Below are 25,462 nucleotides of genomic sequence, written 5' to 3' on the forward strand. Positions count from 1 at the left end.
CTGCCTTCCTTTGACTTCAAAGATTCTGGGCTAGTGTGGTCTCTCTCTGGCTCTGGGGACAGAGGAGCAGCGGTAGCTGCCTGAACGGCCTCCTGCCTGCAGAGCTCTGAGGAGCGGCCCCCAAATAAGCAATACCTTGGTCCCGCCTACGCTGAGGGGCTTATTCTGAGCCAGACCCAGAAGCAGCCTTGGGGCTGGGGGGGGGGGGCTCCAGGGGGAGAGTTCTCCGGAGAGAACTCCAATGAGCTACTTGGAAACTGAGCTCCAGAGCTGACCTTGGCCTGACTGGCAGCGGATCGATGCAGCGTCTGCCCTGGGAGGGGGCAGAGGGCAAGAGGCTCCCACCAGCCCAGGCGCTACTCCTGCACTCCTTCGCAGCTGCCTACTTGGCTTCCAGCCATCTGGCCAAAGTCGACTCGCCCTGCCGGAGATTGTCCGCCAAGGCAACCGATCCGGGCGGTACTCCCCCCCCCCGCTCGGGTTGCGCCGCCGAACTGACAACCGCGTAGCTTTCGCGAGCATCCGGGAAGGCCCCGCTCCAGGGTCAGCCTGCCCAGCGGGCCCTTTGTTCGGCGGGTCGCGGGGCGAGGGCTGGGCACGGCCACCCGACCGGGGCCGGAGCGCGGTGGAGGCAGCGGCGCCCTCGCCGCGCTCACCTGGCTGGCCGCCCGGCCCTTCCTCCCCTGGGCGCGGGAGGCAGGGGCGGGCTAAGCGGGGCGGGGCGGGCGGGGCCCCCCGCTCAGCTACGGCCGCCGGTGCTCCGGATGGAGGAGGCGGCGGCCGTCCAGCCCGCCCGGCTCTGCGGAGTCGGCGGGGCGTGGCTGCCCCACCCGCGCGCCGAGCCTCCTCCGGAGCCGCCGGGAGCAAGTTGGCCGCGGCGCCTGCGAGGGGCGGGTGATTGACAGCGTGTGCAGCCCGGCTGGGTGGAGCCCTGGGTGGGGTCAGGGCTGGCGGCTGGGTGGGGAGCCGAGGCGCCGAGAGAAGAGCGAGAAGAGCGGAGGCTGCCAGCCCAGCGGACGGACGGACAGGCCGGCGGGCACCGGCGCCGCGAAAGCCGCTCAGCCGCCCACCCAGCCAGCCACCGCCTCTCCGGGCCTCGACCGGCAGCAGCGCGGGAGGAGCCGAGGCAAAGTAAGTCGGCGCGGGGCGCGCGAGCGAGCGGGCGAGGCGGAGAGGCGGGCCGGGCGGAGGGTGGGGGAGGAAGAGGAAGCGGCGCCACCCCAGGAAGCGGCGGCGGCGGCGGCGGAGCGCCTGTCACCGGCGGCAGCTTGCGGAGTACCCGGCCGGGCGCCGGCAGCCTCCGTCTCCGCGCGGACCGGGCGGCCCTTCCCGGTTTCCGCCAGTGACCTTTCCACCTGGCCGGCTCCGCCGGCCGGTTCGCTGTCGCCGGGCGAGGGTGGAGGGCGCTGCTGCCCCGGAGCGCGCGTCGGGCGGCGTTCGAGAGGGGCGGCCGCAGGAGCTTCTTCGGTCGGCCGCCGCCGCCCTCGCGCTGCCTCCTTGACGCGGCTGCTGCGGAGCTGACAGCTGGGGAGGCTGGGCGCGCCCCCGACGCCCCTCCGGCGCCCTGGGCTTCGGGTCCCCGAAGGCAGAAGAGGGGAGGGCCCGTGGTCTGGAGCCCGAGGGGGCGGGGCTGAGCAGCAGGTGGGCGGGGTCGGGCTGGAAGGAGCGTCCCCTTCGGCTGCGGCCCCTCCCGGGTGCCTGGCTGGCTTGGGCGGGTTGCTCGCGGGTGGGGAGGCAGTGCCCGGAGCGAGGTCAGCCACGGGATTTGGGATGACGCTGGTTGGGCGTCTCACGGTGGGGCACGCTTTCCCCCCATCCCGCGGAGCTCTCTGTACTCGCCTCGGAGCGCTCTTGCGCGGCCCGAGGCTTCTAGCGGAGCGTGATGCTGGCGGGCGCCGGGGGTGCGAACGGAAGCAGCTCTGAAGGCTTCTCGGCGCCGACCATTCATCCTGAGAAGGCGGGAAGGGACTGCACACATATTCCGTAGGGTCCCCAAAGCACCTTTAAGAATTGCCAGGAAACTGATTGGTCGCGGAGTGCGGAGATGCCGGATGTGAGTAGAAAGTTGGCTGACCCTCCCGCTTCGGGGGTCCAGCCCGCCCAAGGCCTGGTTTATGGGAGAGCAGCTCTCTGAACGGGAGGTTTTCCCTTTGTGGAAGGCTGGCAGAGCAGGCTCCCGGGAGGGCTTGGCCTCAGCCTGTGCCAAGTGTGCGGTTGGCATAGCGGTGGGGGCCCTCCATCTGCTCCCTTCCCTGGGATTCGCTTTCAGGGTCCTCCCCACCCTTGGCACTCTGGGGAGAACTGCTGTTTCTCTGGGTCAGGAGGGGCGCTTGGTGCCCACCTGGGGCTCACTGGCTTTCCTGACCCATTGTGCCCTGCGAGGCGATGGGGAGGAGCCTGGTGGTCTGGGAGGTTTTCCCCAGTGAAAACCCAAGTGAAGCTGGTGAGTTTGGCAAAAAGGTCTCTACGAAAGAAGCTGCATCTCTGGATCTGACCTCCCCGGTGCAGCGAGGGCTTAACCCGGGCTTAACCTGGGCTGCTTGGGCACCGATCTCCAAGGCTGTGGGGTCAGACTGCTTTCTGGCTTGCCGGAGGAGCAGGACAGCCCAGGGGGTTCCCAAGCTTATGGGAGGGACCACTCAAGAGGCTGAGTTTTGACAGCAGGAGTTTACGGGCCTCCTAGGGTGGAGCATCAGTTTTGGGACCCAGGACCCATGAAGCATCCTTTGGGGAAGCCACCAAGGCCAGCTCGGTGGGGAGGCTTCTCCTTCCATTATCCCCACAACAACCCCTCTGTGAGGTAGGTGGGGGGGGAGGGAGAGGAAGCAGTCCAGAGTATCTTGGGGGCCCTGTGGTTGGAAAGGGCTCGTCCCCAGGTCCAATCCCTCTAACTGCTGTACTGCCTTTCTCCCGCAGAGGTCCTCTGGGGTGGCTTTGCTCTAGGAAGGGGTGAGCCTTCTCCAGATGGGCACTTTGCAGTGGCCATGAGTTCCAAAGGTCCTTTGCTGCCATTAAGGGTTATTCTCTGCACAAGCAGGAGTCCAAAGTCCCAACAGAGGAATCCTGACTTAACCTGCCTTTCCAACTTGTGGCCTCTCAGCAGGCTTCCTCTGTCGTTCATCGCCTTCGCCATGCATGACTCTATCCCGTCCTTCCTTGTTCTTGGCCAAATGGCAGCCACCTAAAAAAAGATGAATATCATATTTTTTCCCTTAGAATAAGGAATACAAGCGTTGAGATATGCTTCTTTGCAGGCTAAAGCTGTGAGTCCTCAGGAGGGCTCTGGGCTTTGGCTGGAGAATGCCCAAGGTGAGCCGGTTCTCCTGCTGGCTCCCCGTTAATCGTATCTGGGGGTGCCGTTCACCTTCCCAGCTCTGCTTTCTCCTCCATCCCTCTGCCTGTTCTTGCTTGCAGGCGAATGTCGTCCTTGAATCTAGAGGCTTTCCGTCTCTTTTGAGCAGCCTGTCTTTGGATCTGTGGGATGCTCCCGGATGGGTCTGGGCCGTCCTGCCTCCTGTCTTTTCCAGAAGTGTGGAGGAGGCCGAAGTTTGTCCCTTGCAGACACTTTCTGAAGAGGAGGCCAGCTTGTGGTTCCTGCTTCTGGAGGGGGGCCAGGAAGTCTGTGGGTGTTGCTCCTGCGGTGCCACTGATGCAGTCCCACCTGACTTCCTCCCTGGGCTCACCTGCCCCTCCCGCTGTGGCTGAGTGGCTCCGGGGTCTCTCTGAGTGAACTCCGGCCCTTTCGGCAGCCAGTTCACTGGCAGGAGAAACTGACCTCCCTTCTGGCCACTTGTCCAGATGAGCGTCGCATAGTAAGACGGCCGGTCTTGTCTTGCAACTGACTCTGCAGGGCGGTTTGGCTTGGAATGGGAGCACAGAGGTGCTTGCTGGACCATCCCAGCAGAGGGCAAAGTTCAGGCAGTTTGAAAGGACCAACCTGGTCAGCCTCATAGGCAGGAACCTCAACTCCCAGAATTCTCAGCACTGATAGTGGCTGTGCTGGCTGGGGAATTCTGGGAGTTGTCCACACTGCTTAAAGTAGCCAAGGCTGAGAAACACCGGTCTGGACATCTGGAAGTTGCCAGGTGAGATGCACCATGCTAGGCCTTACCTGTGGCCTCGCTGGCCTGTGGACTGTCCCCCCCGTGACGCTGGAAGAGCCCGGAGCTTGGTCCGCAGGCTGTCTGCACGCAGGACCGTTTCTAGGCTGAGGTCTGTGCCTAGCCCCAGGGTCCACTGTGCCTTCGGCCTGCTTTCCTCGTAAAGCCCTGGGGATTTTCCACTTTACTAATCTGAGCTGAATTCTCCTGCGTGGCCTACAATGGCAGGAAAGATTTAACAATATTTTGCACCATTTTTGTGCTCTAGCCTGTTCTTTCTCTCTGTGGATTTCTCTAAATAAAAAGGGTTAATGTCCCTTTATTCTAATTTTGTTTTTTGTTTTTACTTTTGGGAAGATGATCTTTGACAGGCAATAAAATGCCCACTTCTTTTGAAAAGAAATGTGTTTTAGCATTCTGAAATGAAGGGATCAGGAAGGAAGGACTGCTCTGAGGCAGTGTCTTCAAGAATTTCATCTGATTATTTATTTATCTGGGAGATTTATGTGGCCACCCACACGCTCTGAGCTACTCTGGGCGGCCTGCAAAAAGTAAAAACCCAGTATAGAAAATAGACAATTTCCCCACTGGCGACAACACACAGTGAGATGAGCCACTTGATGGGCTCCATCCCACTCTGAGCTGCCCAGGTCTCCTGGGCCATTCCGAAAGAGCGTCAAAGGGGGGGCCGGTCTAATCTCCAAGGGGATGGTGTTCCCAGGGAGGAAGGCCCTACTTCTTGGTCCTGCTCAATGGACCTCCTTAGGGGAGGGGCCCCATAGCATCCCTCCCTCCCCGCTCTGGTGGGTCAGGTAGATGTGACTAGCAAAGGGCAGTCCCTCGGATAACCTGGTCCCAAGTCATGTAGCGCTTTAAAGGTGACAACCAGCATCTTGAATTGGCCCCAGAAGCAAATTGGCAGCCAAGGCAGCTCCTGCCAGAGAGGTGATACACATGCATTTGTATTATTCGCCAGTTCCCCATTGTGGTCCATCTATTATTTTACGATCAAAAGAAGAACTGTGCAACGTTGCAGTTTCTGCTGTCTAGGGATGGGGTTCCCTGCTGCTCCCCAAAGGCTACTGGGCTGCCAGGATTTGGGTCAAGGCAGATGGGGAAGGTATCCTCTTCCAGCACTTTGCACCCCGCTCCAGTGGCTGCAGGCTGCCCTCCTAACTTGCATCAGGACTGGAGGCTGGGGGTTCATGATGTATCTTGTCTCTCTACCATGAGTAGTTGCGGGCAGTGTGTGTCTTGCTTTTAAAGAATGTGAAACAGCTTTCAGGCTTCTTGGACTGTTTTTTTGCCTGAGTCCTCTTCCCGCTACAAGACGCCACACAGCCAGCATTTGGGGCCAGAGCAACTCCTAGGCAGTTGTGGGAACAAGTTCATCAGCCCTAACACGGGAATTCTGGCAGCGGTTGTCACATGTCAGTAGAGAAAGCCCCCTTCCTTCACCTACTTGCTTGCTTTGGGTGTTGGGGGGGGGGAACTTTCTGCAGAAACCCATTTTTTCTAACAGGACACAGCAGAGGTGCAACCTGCCCCCCCTCGATATGGGATCCTTTCTGTCCCACCTAGCTGTGCAGGGGGAACCGCAGGGACAGCCTGCAATTGGCACATTCAAAGCTGCCTCCCCCTGCCCTCCCTCTAGCGCTGGGAAGCAGAGCCAGTGATATGCTTGGAAGGTCGCAGCTGTGAGCAGGAAGGATGTGCCTGGAGGGGGGGCAGGAGAGGGGGAAGCGCCCCAGCAGTGTTCTGCCTGAAAAGGGGGAGGGAGAGGGGAAGCCCACACACCCCGTTGTCCCAAGATGGTATCTGGCTGAGACTTGGGCTTCTGTCCCTGAGGGTGTGTGTGTGTCTGTGCAACCTTCTTGGTTCTTCCTCCTGTGACTGAATGATATTCCCCCCATGTGCTCTGCCAGTGGGAAGGGGTGCCCTCTGCTGCACAGCTGCCTGGCAGAGGAGGCCTTTTCAGGAGAGGCTTCAATTCCTTTAATTTTATTTGTTTCTGTTTTCTGCTTCATTTTGAGCTGTCATGAATGCTCGTGGGCAGGCAGTGGGGAGGGTATAAATTGAAGGAGTGACTCCCCCAGCTGTGTGGCAGAGGGGGCTCCTCTTGCACCCTTGGCTGCCTGGACCTCCACAGGGAGGCTGCCCAGAGCCACCTCCCCAGAGCCAGTGGCCACAGCATCTCTGGAGCAGCTTACATGCACCAAAGATGGCTGGAGAGATGTCGGGTGCCAGGTGCGGGTCCAAGACCTGCGTGCAGTGCCAGGGCTTAGCTGCCCTGGGACATGTGAAAAAGGATCCAGAATCCATTTGGGCTGGCAGCAGCTCCAAGCTGACAGTCTCTTGAGCTGGGTCGGCTGAGTTCTCGGGGGCTGCCTCATTCTTGCGCAGGGCTGGGCCGCCTCTGGAGCGTCTGGGCCCAGAACCTGTTTTTCAGGCAGGGTGGTGGGGAACGCGGCTGGAACTGTGCTCTGGCTCAAGACTGGCAAGTCCTGGCCGAGCATCTAACCCGACCATGGCTGTTAGCTGTGGGAAGAAGACGACAGGCTTGGTGTTGCCTGGGGTGGCTGGATTTTGGCAGAGATGCCGAGTGCGGCTCCGGGCTTCTCCTGCCAGATTTCTCTGGTTTAGATCTGTGCAGAGGTTCTGCTGCTTCTCCTGCTTTGGGGTTATCCAACTGCTTATGTCTCGCTTGCTCCCTGTGCCCATCCCATGCCCTCTACTGTGCAGTAGAATACCCCCAACTTCCTCCACAGGCTTCCCTTGTCCTATTTGCATGCCCAGAAAGCAGAGCGCCAGTGCACAGGAGCAGCTCGCACAGGAGCAGCTCTCTTGCCAAGGTGTTGGTTTTCAGTTGTGAATATTCCAGGTGGATGAGCACAATCTGGGCATGGGGGTCTTCTGATCCCAAGGGATGCTGCCCTGCTAGTGAACTCCTCCCACTTGCCTTTCACTGAAGGTGAAGCTGGGGGGGGTCGCTTGTACAGAGCAGGAGGGTTTCAGGGAACGAGAAGTTTCAGAAGGTGGGGTGAGCCTACGTTGCCATTCAGCCCCTCTGGGCCCATAGGAATCTTCTTCCGGTCAGAGGCTCCTATGGCTCGGCCAAAAGGGGGGTCCAAGGGGTCATTTTCCTAGAGAACTGGGCCTGCTGGAAGCAGCACCTCAGCTGAGGACAGGCTGACCATCAACATCCATCCAGGGCCAGAAGCTCCTCCATCAAGCCTGGTCTACTTCTGGCCTGAGTGGCTTTTGGGAGTGTCTGCCTCTCGGGCATTTTTTCCTTTTGAGTAGCCCCTCCCTTCCCTCCCCTGCCCACCAGAACTGTCCTTTCTTGCAATCTGGGAAAAAGGAAGTGATGGCTACATCCTCCGCCTTCTGAAGGGGGTGGCATTGGGGGCCCTCTCAGCCTGGCTGTAGGCCCAGCCTGGCCACCTGGGGTGGGGGCGGTCAGTCTGGCAGATGCTCAGCAAGGCTCTTGGTTGCTGGGAGCACTGGGGCCACCCAGGAGGAATCCGTGAGGGAGAGGGGCCTTCCGCCATTCAGCTCCCCCTCCTCTTGGCACAGTGTTATAATTGAGAACAAGCCCAGCCTTACCAACGGGTGCCCTCTGGACAGGCTTGGCTCACCACCCCCGGGTCGGAGCTGCAGCTCTCCCAGCCAAGCACTGCTTGAACGGCCCTCGGTCAGGATGGCGTTAGAAGCAGGACATTTTCCCAGGGACCCCCCCTTCCTGTTCAGTGCAGCTGCCTTCAGATCCGAATGAGAGACGCCGGCCCCCAGCCCTCTTCCGTCTTGGTGGCTTCACCAGCGTGGGAGGAAGTGGGTTGGCGAGCGCGGGTACTGCAAGTGAGGCCACCTGCTGAGGCCCAGTGGCACCCAGGAGGCATCCTCGGAAGGTGCCGCCTGAAGTTAAACAAAGGTGCCCTGGGAAAAGCAGGCTCCTGCAGCAAAGGGGTATGGGGTGGCAGAAGGTCTTCTGTAGAGAGCAGTGCATTTCCTTCCTCCTTTGCAGATGGCACTGCCAGCTGGATGGCTCTGCCCACATAGCCCTTAGGGGACTGGGCCTGTAACACAAGGCCCTGCATGCAGAGGCAGCCCTGAGCCGCTGGGCAGAGGGAGACTCTGGGTTTTTCCACACTTGGCAACGCTGGGAGCAGGATTATAGAGAGGTTGCCAGAAAGTGGGGTGCCCCCTTGGGTTAGCCATTCTCCATGATGGACATGGGCTCCCCACTGCTCCTCTGGAGCAGAGCAGGGGCTGTTGCCCCAGGGGAGCAGATGGGCGGGACCCACTGCTGGGACGGCTCTGTTGGGGTGCATGCCTGAGGATTGGTGGGGGCCTTGGGGGCCTCCTTTGCCAGTCCAGCATTCTTTGTTGCCTGATTTCTCTTTCTCCCACAGAATCACACAATAGGTTTCTCGGTTTCTAGTACAACTATCAGCATATCCCAGTGCTTGAAAATAATAAATGCAGACATTAAACAAAAGCTTCTCTGTTTGTCACTTGCAGCAACTTCTTGATTTGCTGCTCAAGGTGGGGAAGGGAAGGCAGAAGACCCCTCAGTTAATTCCTCCTGGCAAGCCTCAAGTTGTGGAGGCAAAAAAGGCAGTCAAGGTTGATGCTGGAAGCCATGAGAGCCGCAAGTTGAGTGGCTTTCAACGGGGTGCCATGGATTAACAGCACATGTGCTTCCTCTATGGGAGGGCGCTGAGTCAGTGGCAAGCATTCGTTTGGAGGCTACGGGGCTGGGCTGGCACTCACATCTCCTGTTGCTGCCAGTCTCATATCCCAGAGGTGGGCAGTGTTCCTCAGGCCATCCAGCCCCCTGCCGGCTGAAGCTGCTGACAGATGCATGGAAGAGGGAGGGGGCTGGCCTCTGATCTGGAAAGACATCCCCCCCCCACAGGAGTTAGGAAAGGGGAACATTTTCTGGCTGACCAGTCAGCTTTTGGGGGTGCAAGGGTTGGCCTGGGGTGGGGGAGGGAGAACAGCGCTGCTGACTAGTACAAAATATTCCTTGTTTTGCAATGGTGTTTGGGTAGATTTGTGCTCCTGGTGAGCTGACCCTTCCTCTCTGGCCACTGCAGCAACCCTGGCTTTTCTCTTTCACCTCCTGCTGCCCCACAACCTCCTCCGAATGGTGATGGCTGGCTCCTGGCCAGCAGGGATTCCCCGTGGTCCAGGGCAGCCCTCCTCTTCCTCTGCCCCATTGGCAGCCCAGGGCCACCACCCTGCAGTTTGGGAATGTGGCTGGGAGGGGTTGCTTGGCAACTTCTAGTACTTGCCTCCCCGCCACCTCCTCCTGGGTGCCTTAGCTTTGGATAGCTTCAGAAGCTACAGGCAGGGGCGGGCAGGCGTGGGGGAAGGGAGGGGCTGGGAATTGGCATGTGCCCCCCTCCAGGAGGGAGGCAGCAACAACTGGAGCAGTTGTAGCCTCTGAATCTTCTTTTCTGCCCCCCCATCTCCGGAGGTGTCTTGTAGTTGCTTAGCAACCGCTCCTTCACACACCTTCCCCAGGAAGCCAAGAAAACTCTGCCCGGCCAGGCAGGAGGGGAGCAGCAGGGGCCCGGCAGGGTCCTCCCTCGAGACCTTCCTGTCCCCCACTTCCTTAATCTGGGAGCTGAACGCAGTTGGCCGGGGGCTCCTTTCCCAAAGCAGATTAAGCAAGATGAGACAAGCCCCCTCAACACACACGTGTGTGGGGGGTTAATTTTCAGCTGTTCTTGCTTTCGAACCCCTCCATGGGCATTCTGCCACTCCACGGCTTAGCAGGATGGGTGGCCTGGGGGTGGGGGTTAGAGGCTGTAAGCATCAGTGGGCAGAAGAGAGGGACAGTTCTGGTGGCAGGACCTTTGGCCCTGGGTGCACAAGTGCCCTGGCATGACCAAGCGTGCCAGGAGAGTTGGCACGTCTGCCTCTGCCTGGAGCTGTTGGGGAAGCCTTGCAGCTGACTGGCTCCTGGTACTTCTGCCCCCAGCCCAGCCTACCGGGGAGGTGCCACTTGGAAGCAGCCCTGGAGGTCCTGGGCAGCCTCAAAGCTCTGAAAGTTTTCCATTGCTTTGCCTCTGTTAATGCGACAGACGTGGAAAGAATCGAGATCAATTCTATCAATTGTACTAAATTCATAAGCCAGTTTCATTTTTTCCCTTTGATCCCTGCTTCCTGAATGCAACCAGTTACACACCACGGTTAGCCCCCCCCCTTGGTGCTGCCTGCTTGCTTTACTGTACACGGTCTCATTTCTGTCCTTGTGGGCAAGGAGGGAGATCCTCAGATCCTCTCCTGGATTGCAAAGCCTCCCACTCCTACCTTGGGGACCTTTCTCCTCTGAGAGAGACCTGAGGCTGCACTTTTGGCATTCAGTTTTCACTCTCCTCCCCCTTAAGGGGGTTTGGATAAGAGAGCCCTTCAAAGTCCTGGGCCCCCAATCTCTCTGTCCAGCTGCGTGTCTGGAATTCCTCTCCAGCTGAGCTGGACAATAAGCCAGAGCAGCTCACCCCTGCAATCAGCCTAGTATTAAAAGCAGAAGGGAGAGGAGGGAGCTTGCCACCTTCCAAAGTTTGTGTGCAGGTGCCACCACTGAGGGGCTGCCTTCCTCACCAGGGGCCGCCGGACCCAAAGCTTGCCTGCCTGCCAGGTGCCCACCTGGCCCTGCCAGTGACTTTGCTGGGCTCTTGGCAGTGGAGGGGATGCAAAGCAGGTCCTCCCCCACTGGGCGTGTGAGTTCTCTAGGCAACCGTGCTGACAGGCTTGGCCACCTGCCTCCTCCCTGCCTCTCAGTGCCATCTGCCTCTGCCTGCCAGCATCTCCTTTGGCGGAGGAGCAGGGCAAGGCTGGGCCAGGAGGAAATTCCTGCAGGAGGTGTGGACAGCAGAGCGGCTGGGTGTGTCCCTCTCAGCCAGACGGTATCTGGGGCTCCGCCTTGCCGGGCTCAGGATGGGGGGAGCCGCCCTCCTCCCATCTGGCAGCCGGTCTCTCGGCCCTGGGTGGGGCGGGGCGTCACCAGGCAGTTCCCCTTGTACTGATCCAGGCCCAGCTCGAGCTGCTGCCCAGCGGTTGCTCCCTCTGGACGAGTTCTTGCCTGTTAAAGGGGGCTCCTCTGTCTGCTACGGAAACCCACCAGTGGAAATGTGGGCTCTGCTGACGAGGGCAGCTTTTGAGGAGCAGCCCCTTGTGCGTGGCCTCCGCAGCATGGAGCCTTCCTTCACTGAAGGACCTGTGGTTGGGGCCACGTTTCATGTCGGCAGGAGATCAGCAGTGGGGGGAGCAGTCAGTGGGGATGAGGTCTGCTTGGTGCTTTGGCAGTCTTTGGAGCAGAAGGAAAGGATTTGGGCTCCTTCCAGAATCCCCAGTGGGGCCACAGAGAGCTGCTTTTTGCCTGGCCGGAGGTCTTTCCTGTTCAAAGATTTGGCCAAGAGTGGGGGTCCCGGGAGGGCCTGTTCTGGGCTTTCTCCCACTGTTCAGGGGAAGGGCAGAGTCTCCCTGGTGCTCCCTCAAGGCCAGTCGCCATTCAGCAGATGCCTGAGCTGTCCCTCTCTCTGCTGGCGGCTCTCTCAGCAATTGGGTTAGTGTGCCCCACTTGCTGGCATCCTGTCTGTCTCTGCTGTGCCCTGGTCCCTGGCACTTTGCTCTGCGCTGAGTGCGAGAAATGGGTGGCCAGGGAGGCATGGCATGTGGCTCATCGGCTGCAGCCACGGGGATGGCTTTGACCCAAGCCGCTCTCAGACAGGGATGACTTTTCCCAATGAAATATTAATGTACTTGTGAAAGCAGATTGTCGCTTCCCACAGTACAAGGTGCCTGAAGTTGGGGGCTTTTATCTCCATCCCTGCCTTGTCCCCTTTCCAGACCCCTTCCTGGCCTTGCAGCCAACAGAGGACAGGCCCTCTGATGGAGAATAAAGCCAGGGAGGTTAATGTGTAACTGGCATGGGGCGTGTCTCCAGCCAGGATTGTGGGATTGGGGCCTTCTGCTGGTGCCTCTGCAGACCCTCTTTGTTAATCTCTAGCCAGATGCCATGTTCACCCAGCAGTAAAGCATGGTCGTCTTCGTTTGTTGAAATCTGTGTGTTGGTATTTTGTGCACTTCAGACCACCACAACTTGTTCAGCCCTGGCTTGTAGTGAATCTGGGAAAGCTCCTGGCTTCGTATGTGGCTCCCTTAAGGGTAGCCGTAGATGTTGTATACGGCCACTGGCGGTGCCAGCTCTGTGGTTCAGTGGGAGAGACCACAGGGGATGTGCTAGTCCCAGCTGAGGAGGCTGGATTCTTCGCCCTGTAAGGATTTCTGGGGTGAGGGGAATCCCTGCTACTGCTTACAACGTAGCGTAGGGAGGCACTGCAGCCTCCTTCGGAGTAGTACCAAGTGGCCACTGCCTGTCTGTGCCCTCTTGTGCCTGGCAGCACAGCCCCTTTTTGTGGCTCTTGCCTCTGTGGCTGGGTGGATCCTTCCTGGGGGGGGGGCTTCCCCTATTTTCAGGGCAGCCAAGGCAGCTGTGCTTGTGCCCTCCTCTTCATCCCACTGCTGGGATGCCGGGAGGGGCAGCTCCAGTTCCCGAATGAGCCCCTCTTTGCTCCTGGAAGGGAGCAGGCCAGATGACCCTCGCAGAGAGCGCAGAGAGCAGCCAAGCGCTCAGTGTCAGAAATGGGAGTGCAAGATAGTTCTGGTTATCTGGGAAAAGGGGAAGCAGAAGCTCCTCCCTCTGGGCCCCCTTTGGAAGGGAGAACTGAAACTCACTGTTGCAACACATGGGGCCCCTTACTCCAGTGGCTCTCTGAAAGGAAGGGGGGGGCTTTCTTCTTTTAGCATTGCACAACAGCAGGTATGTCTGGGATTGAAAGTGAAACCTCCCTATCAGGAAGTAGTCTACCACTAGCCTAGGATAGGAAGAGAGAAAAGGAGGAAGCGTTGTCCTGTCCTTTCTCCGGGCCGGGAAGGGTGTTGGCCTGGCTTTCAGTCTGCTTCTTTTCTTTGGATCTGGGGGTGACGGGGGCTCCCACGGCAAACGCCGAGTCCTCAGAAGCTTCTTCTACCCCGGCCGGAAGGTTTCGAGTCCCTGGAGTTGAGCTCAGAAAGACTTCTGGTGCTGCAGAGGAACTTCTACGGGCGGGTGGAGGCAGAGGAGGCCTTGTTTGCTGGCGGCTCTGGGCCCAAACTCAGAGGAGCCTGGGCACTGCTCCGTCTTAGGAAGTGGGGGCTTGTGGGGCTTGGCCAGCTCTAGCCGCCTCCTCCTGGCACACCAGCTTGCAGGCTGTGGAAGGGGTACGCAAAGGGTGGAGCCCCCCCTCCCAGTTGCAAAGAGAAAGGCCCCTCCCGGCCCCTTTTGAGGGAGTTCTGGATCAGCCCCTGGCCTGAGAGTCCCTGGGGCTCCGCCTGGGCATCCAGGCCACCCTTCGCCCCTCCTGTGCCAGGAAGTGACATTTGCTGGTGTCTGCAACGTTCCTCCACTTTGGTTTCTGATGACTGCAGCATTAAGTTGCTCCCAGCCTTTTCGGCTACTCTGTGTTAGTTTTTGCACATGTATCCAAAAAATTGTTTTTCTAGTGAAAAAAAGGGTTGGGTTATTCCTCGGACCCCTCAAGTGCCTGTGATAGCCCTTTGGGGAAGGCCCCCTGGTCAGGCTGGGAAATCTGCTGCAAAAGCAGGAGTGGCAGAGCCAGTTTCTGCCCTCCACCCCCAGCCCGCTCCTGAATACAAGCACTGGCCCTGCAAGGGGGGGGGGCAGCAGAAAAGCCTTCATTTCAGGCAGAGAAGCTGACTCCAGGAGGGGGAGGAGGAGGAGTAGATTTCCGCTTGCTCCCCCTCTTCTTCCAGCACCAGGGGCTTCGGGAGAGGGCGGGGCCGCCCAATGCGCCCCTGGCTTCTTGACTCTTTCCTTTCCGAGGGGGTGACCTCCTTGGCCTTCAGGAGACGCAGCCAAAGAGAGATGGGAGTTGGGGTCACCTAGGTTTTCTCCAGTAGGGAAGGTCAACCTTTGTAGCCGGAGGGCCTCTCTTTTCGCGCAGGGCTAAGCTTGTATTTGAGTACAATCTAAAGACTCAATGCCATTCCCACCCCCAAATGGTGGGGACCCTCACAGCCGAGTTTTCAGAGGGTTGGGGAGCGCTGCAGGTGGGAGTTCTGCCCTTTTGTGATTGAGATCAGAGTGGGAGGTAGGGTGTCCTCTTGGCACAGGAAGATGGGAATCCTGCCCAGCGCCACCTCCCACCAAGAAGGAGAATCCCCCTCCTAAATCAGACCTGCCTGATTTTCCTGCCTTCCCCCCCCCCCCCCGCTTCCCCCCCTCCAGACACACACACACACACTGTTCAGGGCTGGAAGAATGTGATCCAGCCCATTCAGCTGCCTCCCTCCCCCCTCCCCACGCCCTCTGCTCTCTAGGGAGGAGGCCGCCTGCTGCGAGGGGTGGGGCTGCTCCTCCAGTGATTGGCCTGGGGCAGGGCGGGGGCTGGTGTGCAGCTTCACCCAAGCAGGCAGGAATTGCCTGTCCACCCTGGGCGGAGGCAAGTTGGGGGATGGGAGCCTGGCAGGGCTCTTGCCCGGCTGCCAGCTGGCCTGCCCCCCCCCTCTCCTGTTCCCTCAATGTTGGCTGTCCTTGGAAGAGCGGTCTGGCCTCCAGAATCAGGCACAGCTTGGCAGCTGCACCAATGGTGCAGCACTTTGCATAAGGCCAGCGCAGAAGAGGGCGAGGGGACAGGCCCTGCTGCCCAGCATTTTCCGCCTAGATAAATCTAACCAGGGTTTCAGCCAGGGGCTGTTTAAATTAGGACAACTAATTTCAGATGGGGGCTCACAGGTGGAAGGAAAGCCCTGGGTTCTTGGGGAGGGGTGTGTGACATTTGTGGATGACCCAGCTGCCTGGTGTCTTGGTACAGCATTCCCAGAGCCACCTGTGGACACAAGCTGGGCAGAATGTCCCTCTTCTGGGGGATCAGGACATTCTGGCTCCCCTCAGAGAGGACAGATCCGGTTCCATTCAGTGTCCCTGTTTTAAGCATGTAGAAAAGGGAGGATCCTGCACAGCAAGGGGCCAAAGCCTTGGGAACAGCGTCCCTGTGGGGGTCTACCCACAGGACCCCCTACGAGAGATGCCTTGATTTCTTTTCTGCTTTCACCTAATTGAACCCTCAGCCAGTTAAAAGATTAACTCATCTCTGGCTCTGCCAGGAACTTCCCCCCAACTTTTCCAGACATTTGAAAAGCAAGAATAATGGGGGAAGGGGCTACGATTTATTCTTTGGGGACTTCTCTTTCTTCAGGTGGAAGAAAACCTGAGGTCTAGCAGCGGCTCTTCCAACTGGATGCCTTTTGGAGGGGAGGGGAGGGGGTGAGACGACCAATGCCAAGTGGGCTACTGAAAGCCAAGGCTGGGCGGTGCCTCTTGCTGCAGCCCCTGCAGGGACCTAGTGGGCTCCCCAAAGTTGCAGGGAGGATGACCAGCATCACTAGGAGCAAAGACCCCTGCTCAGGTTGCTTCCCACTGCGCCTGGGGAGTTGGGGGCTGGTTTCTGCCTGGAGAAGAATACGGTGCTGATGGGGTTAGCTGGACTAACGGCTTGCTGGGTCTTTAAAGCAAAGTCCATAAATCTATCACCCAAAAGCCACTACCAGCTGCAAACCCGACCCATAGCCCACCCAGAGGCAGGGCCCCTTCAAGGCTTCCTTTGCTCAGGTCAAAGCAGCCGTGCTGCCTTCTCCAGGCCTCGTTTTTGTGCGATAGGTCTCTTGGTCACACTTGCTGCATGGAGGGGGGAGGGGCAGGCAGGGGGCCATGGGGGGGCGATGTCCCTCCCTGCCGAGCAAAACTGGGGGCGGCGCAATGAGCGCGAAGTGGGGCAAGGAGGAACCTCTCCCCTCTCGCGGGGCGCCTGCCCGTCCAGTAAAGCGGGAACAGCGCTTAGCGGCCAGCTAGGTCCTGGGGCGAGATGAAACGGTTTGCGGGCGGGCTTCTGGGTCCTCCCTGGCGCCGGTGCCGAGCATCCACACGGTCGGGAAGTGCACGGGCAAAGCAGCCGAAGAGCCGGGCGCGGGCTTGGCTGATGGTTCTCGTTGCTTGCCGACTTCGCGATTGAACGCGGACTGCGAAGCAAGTTTTGGCACACCCGGCCGGCCCTTAGCGCGCCTGCCCTTCCCCACCCGGGGCGGGTCCGTCCACCTGCAGGGGCTCGGCCAACGGGACCGACGTACCCCCCGCGCCTGGTCGCCCTCCGCAACCCTGGGCGGGCTTGCCGCGACCAGCGCCGGGCGGAGCTCCCCAAACGCCGGCGCCGCCGCCGCCGCCTCTTTGGCCGGACCCCTCCCCAGGGTGGGGCTGCCATGAGGGCGCACCCACCCGCCCATCCGGCAGACGCCGAAGGCAGAGCGCGCAGTCCGCTGCGGAGCGAGGGAGGCGGGCGCCGCCACCGGACCGCCGAAACCGTCGCGTAGCCGGTCAGCCAGCCCGCCGCTTGCCGGCTCGGGATGATCCTGCCCGCGGAGAGGTCGAGCGCCGCGCGGAGGGCCTGGCTGGTGAGTGCGCCGCGGGGAGAGGCGGAGCGCCCTCGCCCGTCCCCGCGGCGTCCGGCGGCAGGAAGCGGCGCGCTCGGGAGGCAGGTGGCGAGGCCGAGGGGGAAGGGAGCGCTTGGCCCACATGGGCGAATGGGACGGCTGCGTTGGGCTGCAAGGCGCTCGCCGGGCTGGCAGGGGCGATGGGGCACCGTGCGGGCACCGGGTGGGGCTTCTCTGGAGCGCGGGCAGGGTGGGGAGGCGGGAGCAAAGGAGCTCGGCAATCCTCCCCCCCCCGCGTTCCCCAGTTGCAGGCTGGAGGCATCCGTTTGATTAGCTGCCAGGCTGCCCCTCTCGGCCTCCCCGCATTTTCGGAGCTGATCTGTTGACAGGTAGCATCGGTGGCAGCTGGCGGGACCTCCGTGGCTCGCGGCAGTTCTGGGGCGGGGAGGGTGTCTGGGTGACGGGGTGGGCTTCTCCTTGAGGCAGTGAGCCGTCCGCCTGCGCTCCCCCTCTCCCGGGCTCTCTGAGCAGCTCTGAACTGAAGAGATCCAAGCTCTCCCCGTTGAGCACGCCTTGGATGGAGAAGGGGCAGGTTTGTGACGTCTGCAAGTGCCCTTTGGCGGCAGATGCCGGTTCAAGACTAAACACCTGTCCAGGTGGGCTTCTTCCTGTCCCCTCCATAAATGAGTAAAGGGCAGAGGCCACCTGGGGAAGAGCTGCAGGCCCTTCACGGAAGTCTTCCCGAGAGTTGACCAGAGAGACGGTCAGAGAACTTGGTGGTTGTTCAGGGCACAGGACGCTGGGGGGAGTTGTAGCCCCTCCACACTAAAAACCACTTTCAGTTTTGCGTGTCTCTGTGCTGCAGCTGCTGCTATGGGTAACGGTGGGAAAGGGCTGCTGTTGTGTGTGTGTGTGGGGGTGTCAACTCCTCCCATCCTGGCTCAGGAGCAATAATGCCCCCACCCTGCTGGAAGATGGAGGTTCATGGATTGTGCAGAGGAGAGCAGCTTTTTCACCCCCACCCCCACCCCTCCTTTGTGAATTCTTGGCTGCTCCTCAAAAGGTTCTGCTGGATCCCCTCCCTTCCGCCTCTTCCTCCTCCTGCTGTGGGCTGAGCTCTTCCTTGGACTGGCATGAAAGACACTACTGGGGCTACATCGCCCCCCCCCCCCGGTGATTTCCTCACTGACCCGTTGGCTAGTGGGCTGAGGCTGGTGGGGGCCTCTGGAACTTTGGGGGGAGGGGGTTCAGCTTTGCTTTCCCAAACCTACCTCTCCCTGAGCATAAGGAAGAGTGCTGCTCTTCATTCTTCCCCCCCCCTCCACCCACCCACCCAACAGCTCCTGTTCTCACTTCCCTGGCATTTGTGGCAGAGATCATGTGGTTCAGATTGCTGCCCAGCAGGGTGGGGTGAAGAGTGGAGCTGCCTCTCTTGGCTCTCTTTCTCCAGGCCATCCAGACTGACCCTCCTAGAGAAGGAAGGGGTCCTCTATAATGGTGACTCAGGAAGCCAAACAGCCCTGGGGGCTCCTATTTTATTTATTTATTTTAATTCCATTTATATCCCGCCCTTCTCCGAAGACTCAGGGCGGCTTACAAGCTTAGCAGTAGCCTTCATTCTATGTATATGCCTGCTTATTAGGGCTTTCACACACACCCCCAAGCGGCATTATTACAAAGTCAGCTTAATTGCCCCCAACAATCTGGGTCCTCATTTTACCTACCTCGGAAGGATGGAAGGCTGAGTCAACCCTATGAGAAGCTGTGGCCTTGTCCTGCTCCCAAACTGGGGCTAAGCAAGCCCTATGCAGGCCTTAGGTGCGGAGGAGGAGGAGGAGGAGAACCAGGGTGCCCTACACTCCTTGGCTCTCTATTCCTGCAATTCCCATTGGCCCTGGGGAGTACTACAAGGGGGGGTCCATGAACAACCAAGTCTTCCGTCAGGGCTCCTTTAAAGGCTGCTGCTGAGGTACAGATCCTCTGCAAAGCGGAAAGGCTGTAATTCTGCTTCTCTCCGTGCTTCTGGGGCTAAGGGAGTCCAGGATCCGACCTGCTTCTGTAGTGTTGGCAACCAACTCATCTGAAGGGTTTCCAGGCAGGGTGGGTGTGCTGAGTGAGGAGGAGCTGATGGCCAGGGGGAGGGAGGGACAGTGGGTGGGTAGGCTGCGGATTAAAGCAGCAGGGGGAGGGAGGGAGGGGCAGAATGGCAGGTGCTGGTGGATGCTTGGCAGAAGTGCAGCGGGAGGGTCTGGCGAGGAAGAAGCCCCTGGGTGGTTGGAAAGATTCTGCATCCTGTAGTTTCTTGCATCGAGTCTGGTGGAAAAGCAAGACCCTTTTTAATATACCCTTTTTGTTTTATGGACAGAAAATATATATGGATCATTACGTAAAAGGCTGAGCTTTCTCTGGTAAAAAATTCTCTGTGATGGCACCTGTCCCCCCCTCCCCCCCTGCAAGCCTTAAACTGCAAATAGAAGCAGGCTGGGCGGTCACTCCTCCTCAGCCAGAGGGCATCTGGTGTAATGGGGACGCTTGTGGGCCAGGCTTGAAAATCAGAATTAACCCCTTGATGCCAGAGTGCAGCAGCGCCCCCTGCAGCTGCTCCCAATCCGGGGGAAGCAGAGTGGGGTTCTCTGCCCCATGGCTGTCTCCGAGAGACCCTCACAGAGGTTGCAGTGACTCAGCTCTGCAGATGTGCACCTGGCCACCCTGGCGACCGCTTCTGAAAGTCAAGAGGGGAACCCACACCTGGCTTGTTCTCCCCTCCACACAAATGGCTTAATCTCTTCTAAGGGCCCGCCTGAGGCCTCCAGCAGCCTGTGCTCCGAGGAGCAGGACAGAAGGGGGGCAACGGAAGTCCCTTCTGTGCCCCTCTCTCGGGGCTTTCCATGCTCAGGGGGAGGGCTGGCAATACCTGAGCCAGTGCTGCAGGAGGGGCGGGGAGAGGGCTGCTCCCCCAGAAAAGCTGTGCAGCTTATCCTCTGCTCAAAGCAAAGCAGGGAAGGGAGGGGAGAGGGGAGCCTGCTTGTCCCAGATCTTGAAAGGCTGGAGGACCAACCACCAGCCTGAGCCCATCCAGAAAGTTTGGGGAAGGACACCTGCCTCGCCCTGCCAGTGGAGGGGCTTGTGTGGGGCTTGCTGGTTTGACCATTCCTGGGAAGGCTCGCAGCACCAAAGGGAGGCCTCTCAGTGGGAGCTTTGCATCCAAAGCCCATGGAAAGCAGCCATGCAGCTCTTCGCCCCCTGCCCTTCACCCTCGCCCCTCTGGCCAGCTGGACCAGAGTGCTTCTCCACCCCCCTGGGCCAGCCCCGATCTGCAGCTGGACTGCCTCCAACATCCCCCCCCCCACAAGCTTGCTGCTTTCGGGGTTGGGAGATTTGCGTCCCTCCAAGTACTGGGGGGGCTCCTCAGCCTCCCACACTCTGGCTTTGCATTAACCCCTCCAGCTCCTCCTGCCTTTGGGGGCTTCCCCCTTCCCAAGCCCCTTGGGGGCAGGAGCCATCAGGGTTGGGTGTGGTCCCAGGGGCTCCTCCTCCAGCTGCTGCTTGGAGTCTCTCTTGCAATCTTGGAGGTTTATGTGGGCAACCTGGATGCTGAAGCGGTTTCCTGCATGTGGGGAGAGGCTGTTCCCAGGACGCCTGGAGCCCAGTGCAGATGCGTTTCTGGGTTGGGGGCCTCTTACGCTCCTTCCCTTTCACCTTTGCAGTTGGCAGGGCCGGCCCAGGGCAAGGCCCAGCCCAGCATGAGTTCCTCCTCGCTGCTGGGAGAGAGCTCCCTCGAGCCCCCGGTGCTGCTGAGCGACATCAAGACGGAGCCCCCCGAAGAGCTGCTGGCAACCGACTGCAACCAGCCTCAGGCCGAGCCGGTGGACCTGTCTCTGCATAAGGCCAAAGGCTCCCTACAGCCTCCCACCATCCGCTCGGCATCCATGCCACCTGCACCCCCGGCCCCCGTGGTTTCCATGCCCCCTGCTGGGCTGGGCTCCTCAGCCATCCCTGCCGTGCTCTCGCCCGGCTCCATCCTGGCGTCCACCCAGGGCAGTGGTGGGCAGCAGATTCTGCACGTCATCCACACCATCCCTTCGGTCAACTTGCCCAGCAAGATGGGCAACCTCCAGACCATCCCAGTGGTGGTGCAGTCCCTGCCTGTGGTCTACACTACCATGCCCAGCGACGGCGTCACAGCTGCCATCACGGTGCCACTGATCGGGGGAGATGGCAAGAACGCTGGATCTGGTGAGCTCTGCCTGCCATCTTGCCACTTACCACAGGATTGGGAAGGGCGGGCATCGGCCTCCCTCTTGCTGCCTGCAATGGGAGCCTCCCTGTTCTGGCCCCATGGGTGTGACCCATCCTAGCTGGAGGGCTGTTTCTCTGGATCATCGGAAGGGTTCTCCTCTCTCCCTCCCTCTTTGATCATGTTGGAAAGAGGGGGGCTGCAAGGCTGGAGGTCTCCTCTGGATGTGGGCCTCTGAGGCCGTGCAGTCCAGGACGGAGTCACCTTTCCTTGGGGCGGGGGCTGAGCAGAAGAGGAATGCTGGGCTTGAGTTGATGCAGCTTGCAGACCTCCCTGAATGTGCCCTGCCTTGCTTGGCAGTGGCGGGGAGAGAAATGCCCAGTGAGAAGAAAGATAAATAGGAATGCTCCCTTGCATTGGAAGTGGAGTGCCCCCCCTCTGCACCAAGGACAAGGTTGGCACACTGTGTCTTCATGGCAGAACTTTCCAGGGGGGTGGAGTGGAGGAGGTGAGTGGGGGGGTTGTAATAGGAGCTCTCTGCCCTGACGCTCATGCCTGCCGCCGTTGGCAAGGGGGCCTGCTGCGGCTCCAACAGGCCGGTGGTCTTCGGTTTCTTGAGCAGCTGCCAGCCTGACCTCTGACAGGGTCTGTGTTCCTCCTACAGTGAAAGTCGACCCCAGTTCCATGTGCCCCGTGGAGATCCAGAGCGACAGTGAGGACAGCGCCTCGGAGAGCGGGCCGGCCTCCTTCCCTGACCCACAGAAAGAGTGAGTCACGACCCAGCCAGAGGTGGGGGGGCTCCTCCCACGAATGGCCCAATCCTGCTGGGGATGCAGTTCTGGCAGGCACTCCCGGAGCACCCTCTGAACACTGGCTGTGGCTCTCCAAATGTCTTTGCCAGGCCGTCGGGGGGCAGACCGCCCCGAACGGAGTCGCCCGACCTGAAGAAGAGGCGGACCCACCAGTGCGACTTCGAGGGGTGCAACAAAGTTTACACCAAGAGCTCCCACTTGAAAGCACACCGGAGGATACACACTGGTGGGTGCTTGGGGGGGCACTGCCCTGCAGCCACACTTCTCAGGATCACCTCTGGATTCTTTAATGCCTATTGCATGCCAGAGACAAATCCCCCCCCCCACGGAAGCTGGGATTAAGCAGCCATTAAGACCCATCTTTGTGCCCAAAGCATACTGCCCCTTTTGGCTCCACCGGGTGGCTGCCTGTGGATGCCCACCCCCCAAGCCCCACCCCCCCTGCTAAAATTGAAGGTGGCTTTTCTGAGCCCATCTTCAGCCTGCTCTGCTCCTGTGGGCCTGAGACTGTTAGTTCTTCCCCTTGCCCACAAGGCATCCTAGCAACGGAATCGGTCCCGGATCCTCCCACATAACGTTTCCTAGCAACCTGTTCCATCTTTCAGGCTGGAATCCTTTTAGCCGAGTCTCCTAGCAACCCCCTCCCTGCACAATCCCACCTGCTCTCTCCCAAAGCACATCCTTTGCCAGCTCTCTGCATCCCTCTGTCATCCCTGGAATGCGAAGCTGGCTGGGCTGGCATCCAGACCCGTGGCCCGTGGGCCTGTGTCTCCCCTCCTGCCCATGGCACAGACCAGCTGCTTCCCTCCTGCATCTCACAGGTGGTGGGCAACAACCAGGGGCAAGCACACATTTTCCCTGCACACAAGGGCTTCATTCTGAAGGAGGAAAAGAGGAGGGTCTTGAAAAAACAGCCTACTCTTTCTTCTCCCACCATGGCCCAGGCTGCCAAAGGTGAGGGGGAGTTGAGGAGAAGGAGGCAGAGACAGAGCATCCAAGCTCTTTGCTGCATCAGCACCAGGCAATCAGCCGGCTAGCTGGCTGCTGTTTCTTTATTATCCCACCGTTATTTGCAAAGCGGCCAGATTTGGTCTTCAGTATTTCCAGTGAAGAGGGCTCTGTCCTTCTGCCCAGGTGTGGGAGGGGGCTGTCTGCCTGCCGGATCCACATCAGAGGCACGATGGAGCAGTGACCTTCCCTTTCTCTTGCTTTCCCCACATCAGAAAAGCACAACGATCCTCTGGCCACTGCCACGGGTCCTCTCAGAAGGCCGGGCCTGGGCCTGGGGGCTGGAGGAGAGAGAGTGGCCCCAGGGAGCCTCTGTGCAGCTGAGTCTGTCCAAGGTTGATGCCCGTCTCTCTCTGCCCCCACTCGTCAGCTGTGCTGCAGAGACCGAAATGCCCCCAGCACAAATTGAGGGAGTTGCCTCACGCCCGTCCCTCCCTTTTCTCCCTGCAGGAGAGAAACCCTATAGGTGCACCTGGGAGGGCTGCACCTGGAAGTTTGCTCGCTCTGATGAGCTGACCAGGCATTTCCGCAAGCACACGGGCCTCAAGCCCTTCCACTGCTCGGACTGCGACCGCAGCTTCTCACGCTCCGACCACCTGGCTCTGCACCGCCGGAGGCACATCATGATGTGAGCAGGGCAGGGGTGCGCGGCCTGCGTCCCATCAGCCCCTGAAGCAGCTCCCCCTGCTGAGCGGGGCCTCTGCAGCCAGCGGCAGCCACCAACCCAGCGGTTTGCACAGAAAGAGCCTTAGTGCCGTCTGTGCCCCCCCAAGACTGGTCTTCGGTCTCCGTGGCTGGGAAGCTTCAGGGTCTGGGGAGAATCCGGACCTCTGGAGCCCAGCGAGGGACACCGGTGGGTTGCTGGAAGAGACGGGTCGTCGTGCAGAGGGGCTCCTGCAGTTGGACTCAGGCCAGGAAACTGCCACATGTGGTTTCCTTGGGGGAGCACGTGCCACGCCCAAGCACGGGGACCTTCTCTACGTGGCCGGGGGGTTCCCAGGTCTCGGCCTGCACTTCTTGCTCACAGCACAAGAACAGAAATCCCATAATACCAGGAAGTAACCTGTGTGCTGGACTGGGGGGTGGGCTTGGGGTTGATTGCTTTTAACTACATTTTTATGAGCACTGAAACAGTCTGTGTCTGAATTCTGGTTTGGAATCCCCTCCCTCCAAGACCCCACAGGCGGGACTGATTTGCTTCTGGACGGGCCAGGCGGGGTTGGATGAATTGCGCATCGCCCTCTTCCTGCTCAGGACTGCAGCTGTCCTCTCGAGAGACACTTTGAATCCCAGTTCACTGTTTTTGAATTTTAAAACTCTATTGCATTTGGGGAAGGGGAAAGGGAGGGGCGCCACTCTGATTAAAGCGGGGCAGAGCTGAGCCCCTCCTGAGCCCTACTTAGAAGAGAACCTGGCTTGGTGGAGAAGGGGACAGAGGGGCTAGGCAGAGGAAGGAGTTGGGGAATGCAGAACTGTGACAGGTGAGGGTGGCAGTGGTTCCTACTAGTAATTCTGCCACAAAGTCAGGAAGGGCAGATAAATTTTGAACCTGGCAACCTGCAACTGGATGCATTTCTGTATATAGTTCGACGGGGGCGCTGTGGGGGTGTGGGTCGAGGTGGTCCCCCTGCTGAGATTTTGAGAACTTGCTTTCCTTTTTGTCATTTTTCTCAGATCTGGGGATGTCCTTCCAAATTGTGTGCCTGTGCAGGTGTGTGCATGTGTATGTGAGTGAGGCTGCTGTTATTTTTTGGTCTTCCCAGGTGTGAACTGAACTGGTGGCTCTTCAAGAAGTGGAGCAAGTTTGGGGGAGGAAGAAGAGGAGCTTTTCCAGCTGTTGGGTGCTGATGTAGTCAAGTGGGGGAAGGGAGCAGAAGGGTTCGGGTGGGGGAGGGGCAATGGGAAGATGCAACCCAATGGTGCATTCCTGCATCTGCCGGCCTTTGGGGGCAGGGATTCCCTGCGCAAAGGGTGAGCGCCGCGGGGGGGGGGGCACATTGACCAGCTGCTGTCACATTTAATTGCAGTGGGACAGGGAGCTGCTTCCAACTCTGGTTCTCCCCCTCCCAAAGCTGCCTCTCTGCAGCTGGGTGCAAATGTCTCAAAAGGGAGAGAATGTGACCTCCCACACGCCTGGCCAGCTGTACTTCTGGGCAACCGGGCTTGTCCTTCTTCTCCGTGGCACAGGAGGGCCTGGTCTTGGGTGGGCCAGTCCTCTCTGGCTGCTGCCTCCAGTCCTCCTTGCCTGTCGGGATGGCCTTCCTGCTGCTACTGCTTCGCCGGAAAAGGAGAGCCCTGGGTTCCTCTGCCTGTGGAGCCAGCCTGCCCAGTTGCCGGTTCTGGCCACGCTCTAGTCAGCTGATCACAAAGGGGGCCTCATCTCGCTGTCCAGAGAAAGCCCCCCATTTCCTCAGGCCTCATCGGGTACCCTGGGCTTCCCAGGGCCAGAAATCTGGGCCTCCCTTCAGGGCCAGGCAGGAAAGGCTCCCCCCCCCCCCCCCCCCCGCTTGCTTTGTTGGTGCTAGCTGGTGCTCCTTTTCTACCAGCAGAGGGCGCTGTAGGCTTGCTGGCTTCTCATGTTGGCTGAAGGTGCCTTATGAGTTGTGCCCCCCTCATGGGGGTCTCAGTTCCCACAAGCCTGGTGGAGCTGGCTCCCTGTGCTGGTGTCCACCCCCCTCTTCCCAGAAGAGAAACTGGAGTTTGCAAGAGAGAACCCAGAGAACCGTTTTGCTCTGTCCCTTCTGTATGACAAGCCGCCTGCCTTAACGAACAGTATTTCCAGAAGTGGGTTTTGAGATGTTTTACTG

General features: G+C 59.6%; 1 protein-coding gene across 7 annotated transcripts; it reads left to right on the forward strand.

Annotated features, from left to right (window-relative positions):
• Positions 1-871: 871 nt before the first annotated feature.
• On the forward strand, positions 872-24,203 carry KLF8 (KLF transcription factor 8). Of its 7 annotated transcripts, none has more exons than XM_083372135.1 (5): positions 872-1,131; positions 20,306-20,834; positions 21,500-21,602; positions 21,737-21,873; positions 23,106-24,203. In XM_083372135.1, the coding sequence occupies exons 2-5, from the start codon at positions 20,342-20,344 to the stop codon at positions 23,285-23,287; spliced, it is 915 nt and encodes a 304-aa protein (XP_083228261.1). In that variant the 5' UTR covers positions 872-1,131; positions 20,306-20,341; the 3' UTR covers positions 23,288-24,203. The 7 variants fall into 7 exon arrangements, with proteins under 7 accessions (XP_083228261.1, XP_083228257.1, XP_083228256.1 ...); XM_083372131.1 differs by lacking the exon at positions 872-1,131 and adding an exon at positions 2,786-2,800; XM_083372130.1 differs by lacking the exon at positions 872-1,131 and adding an exon at positions 16,489-16,619.
• Positions 24,204-25,462: the final 1,259 nt, after the last annotated feature.

The sequence above is a fragment of the Vipera ursinii genome, assembly GCF_947247035.1.
Source record: "Vipera ursinii genome assembly, chromosome: 12".
NCBI lineage: Eukaryota > Metazoa > Chordata > Lepidosauria > Squamata > Viperidae > Vipera > Vipera ursinii.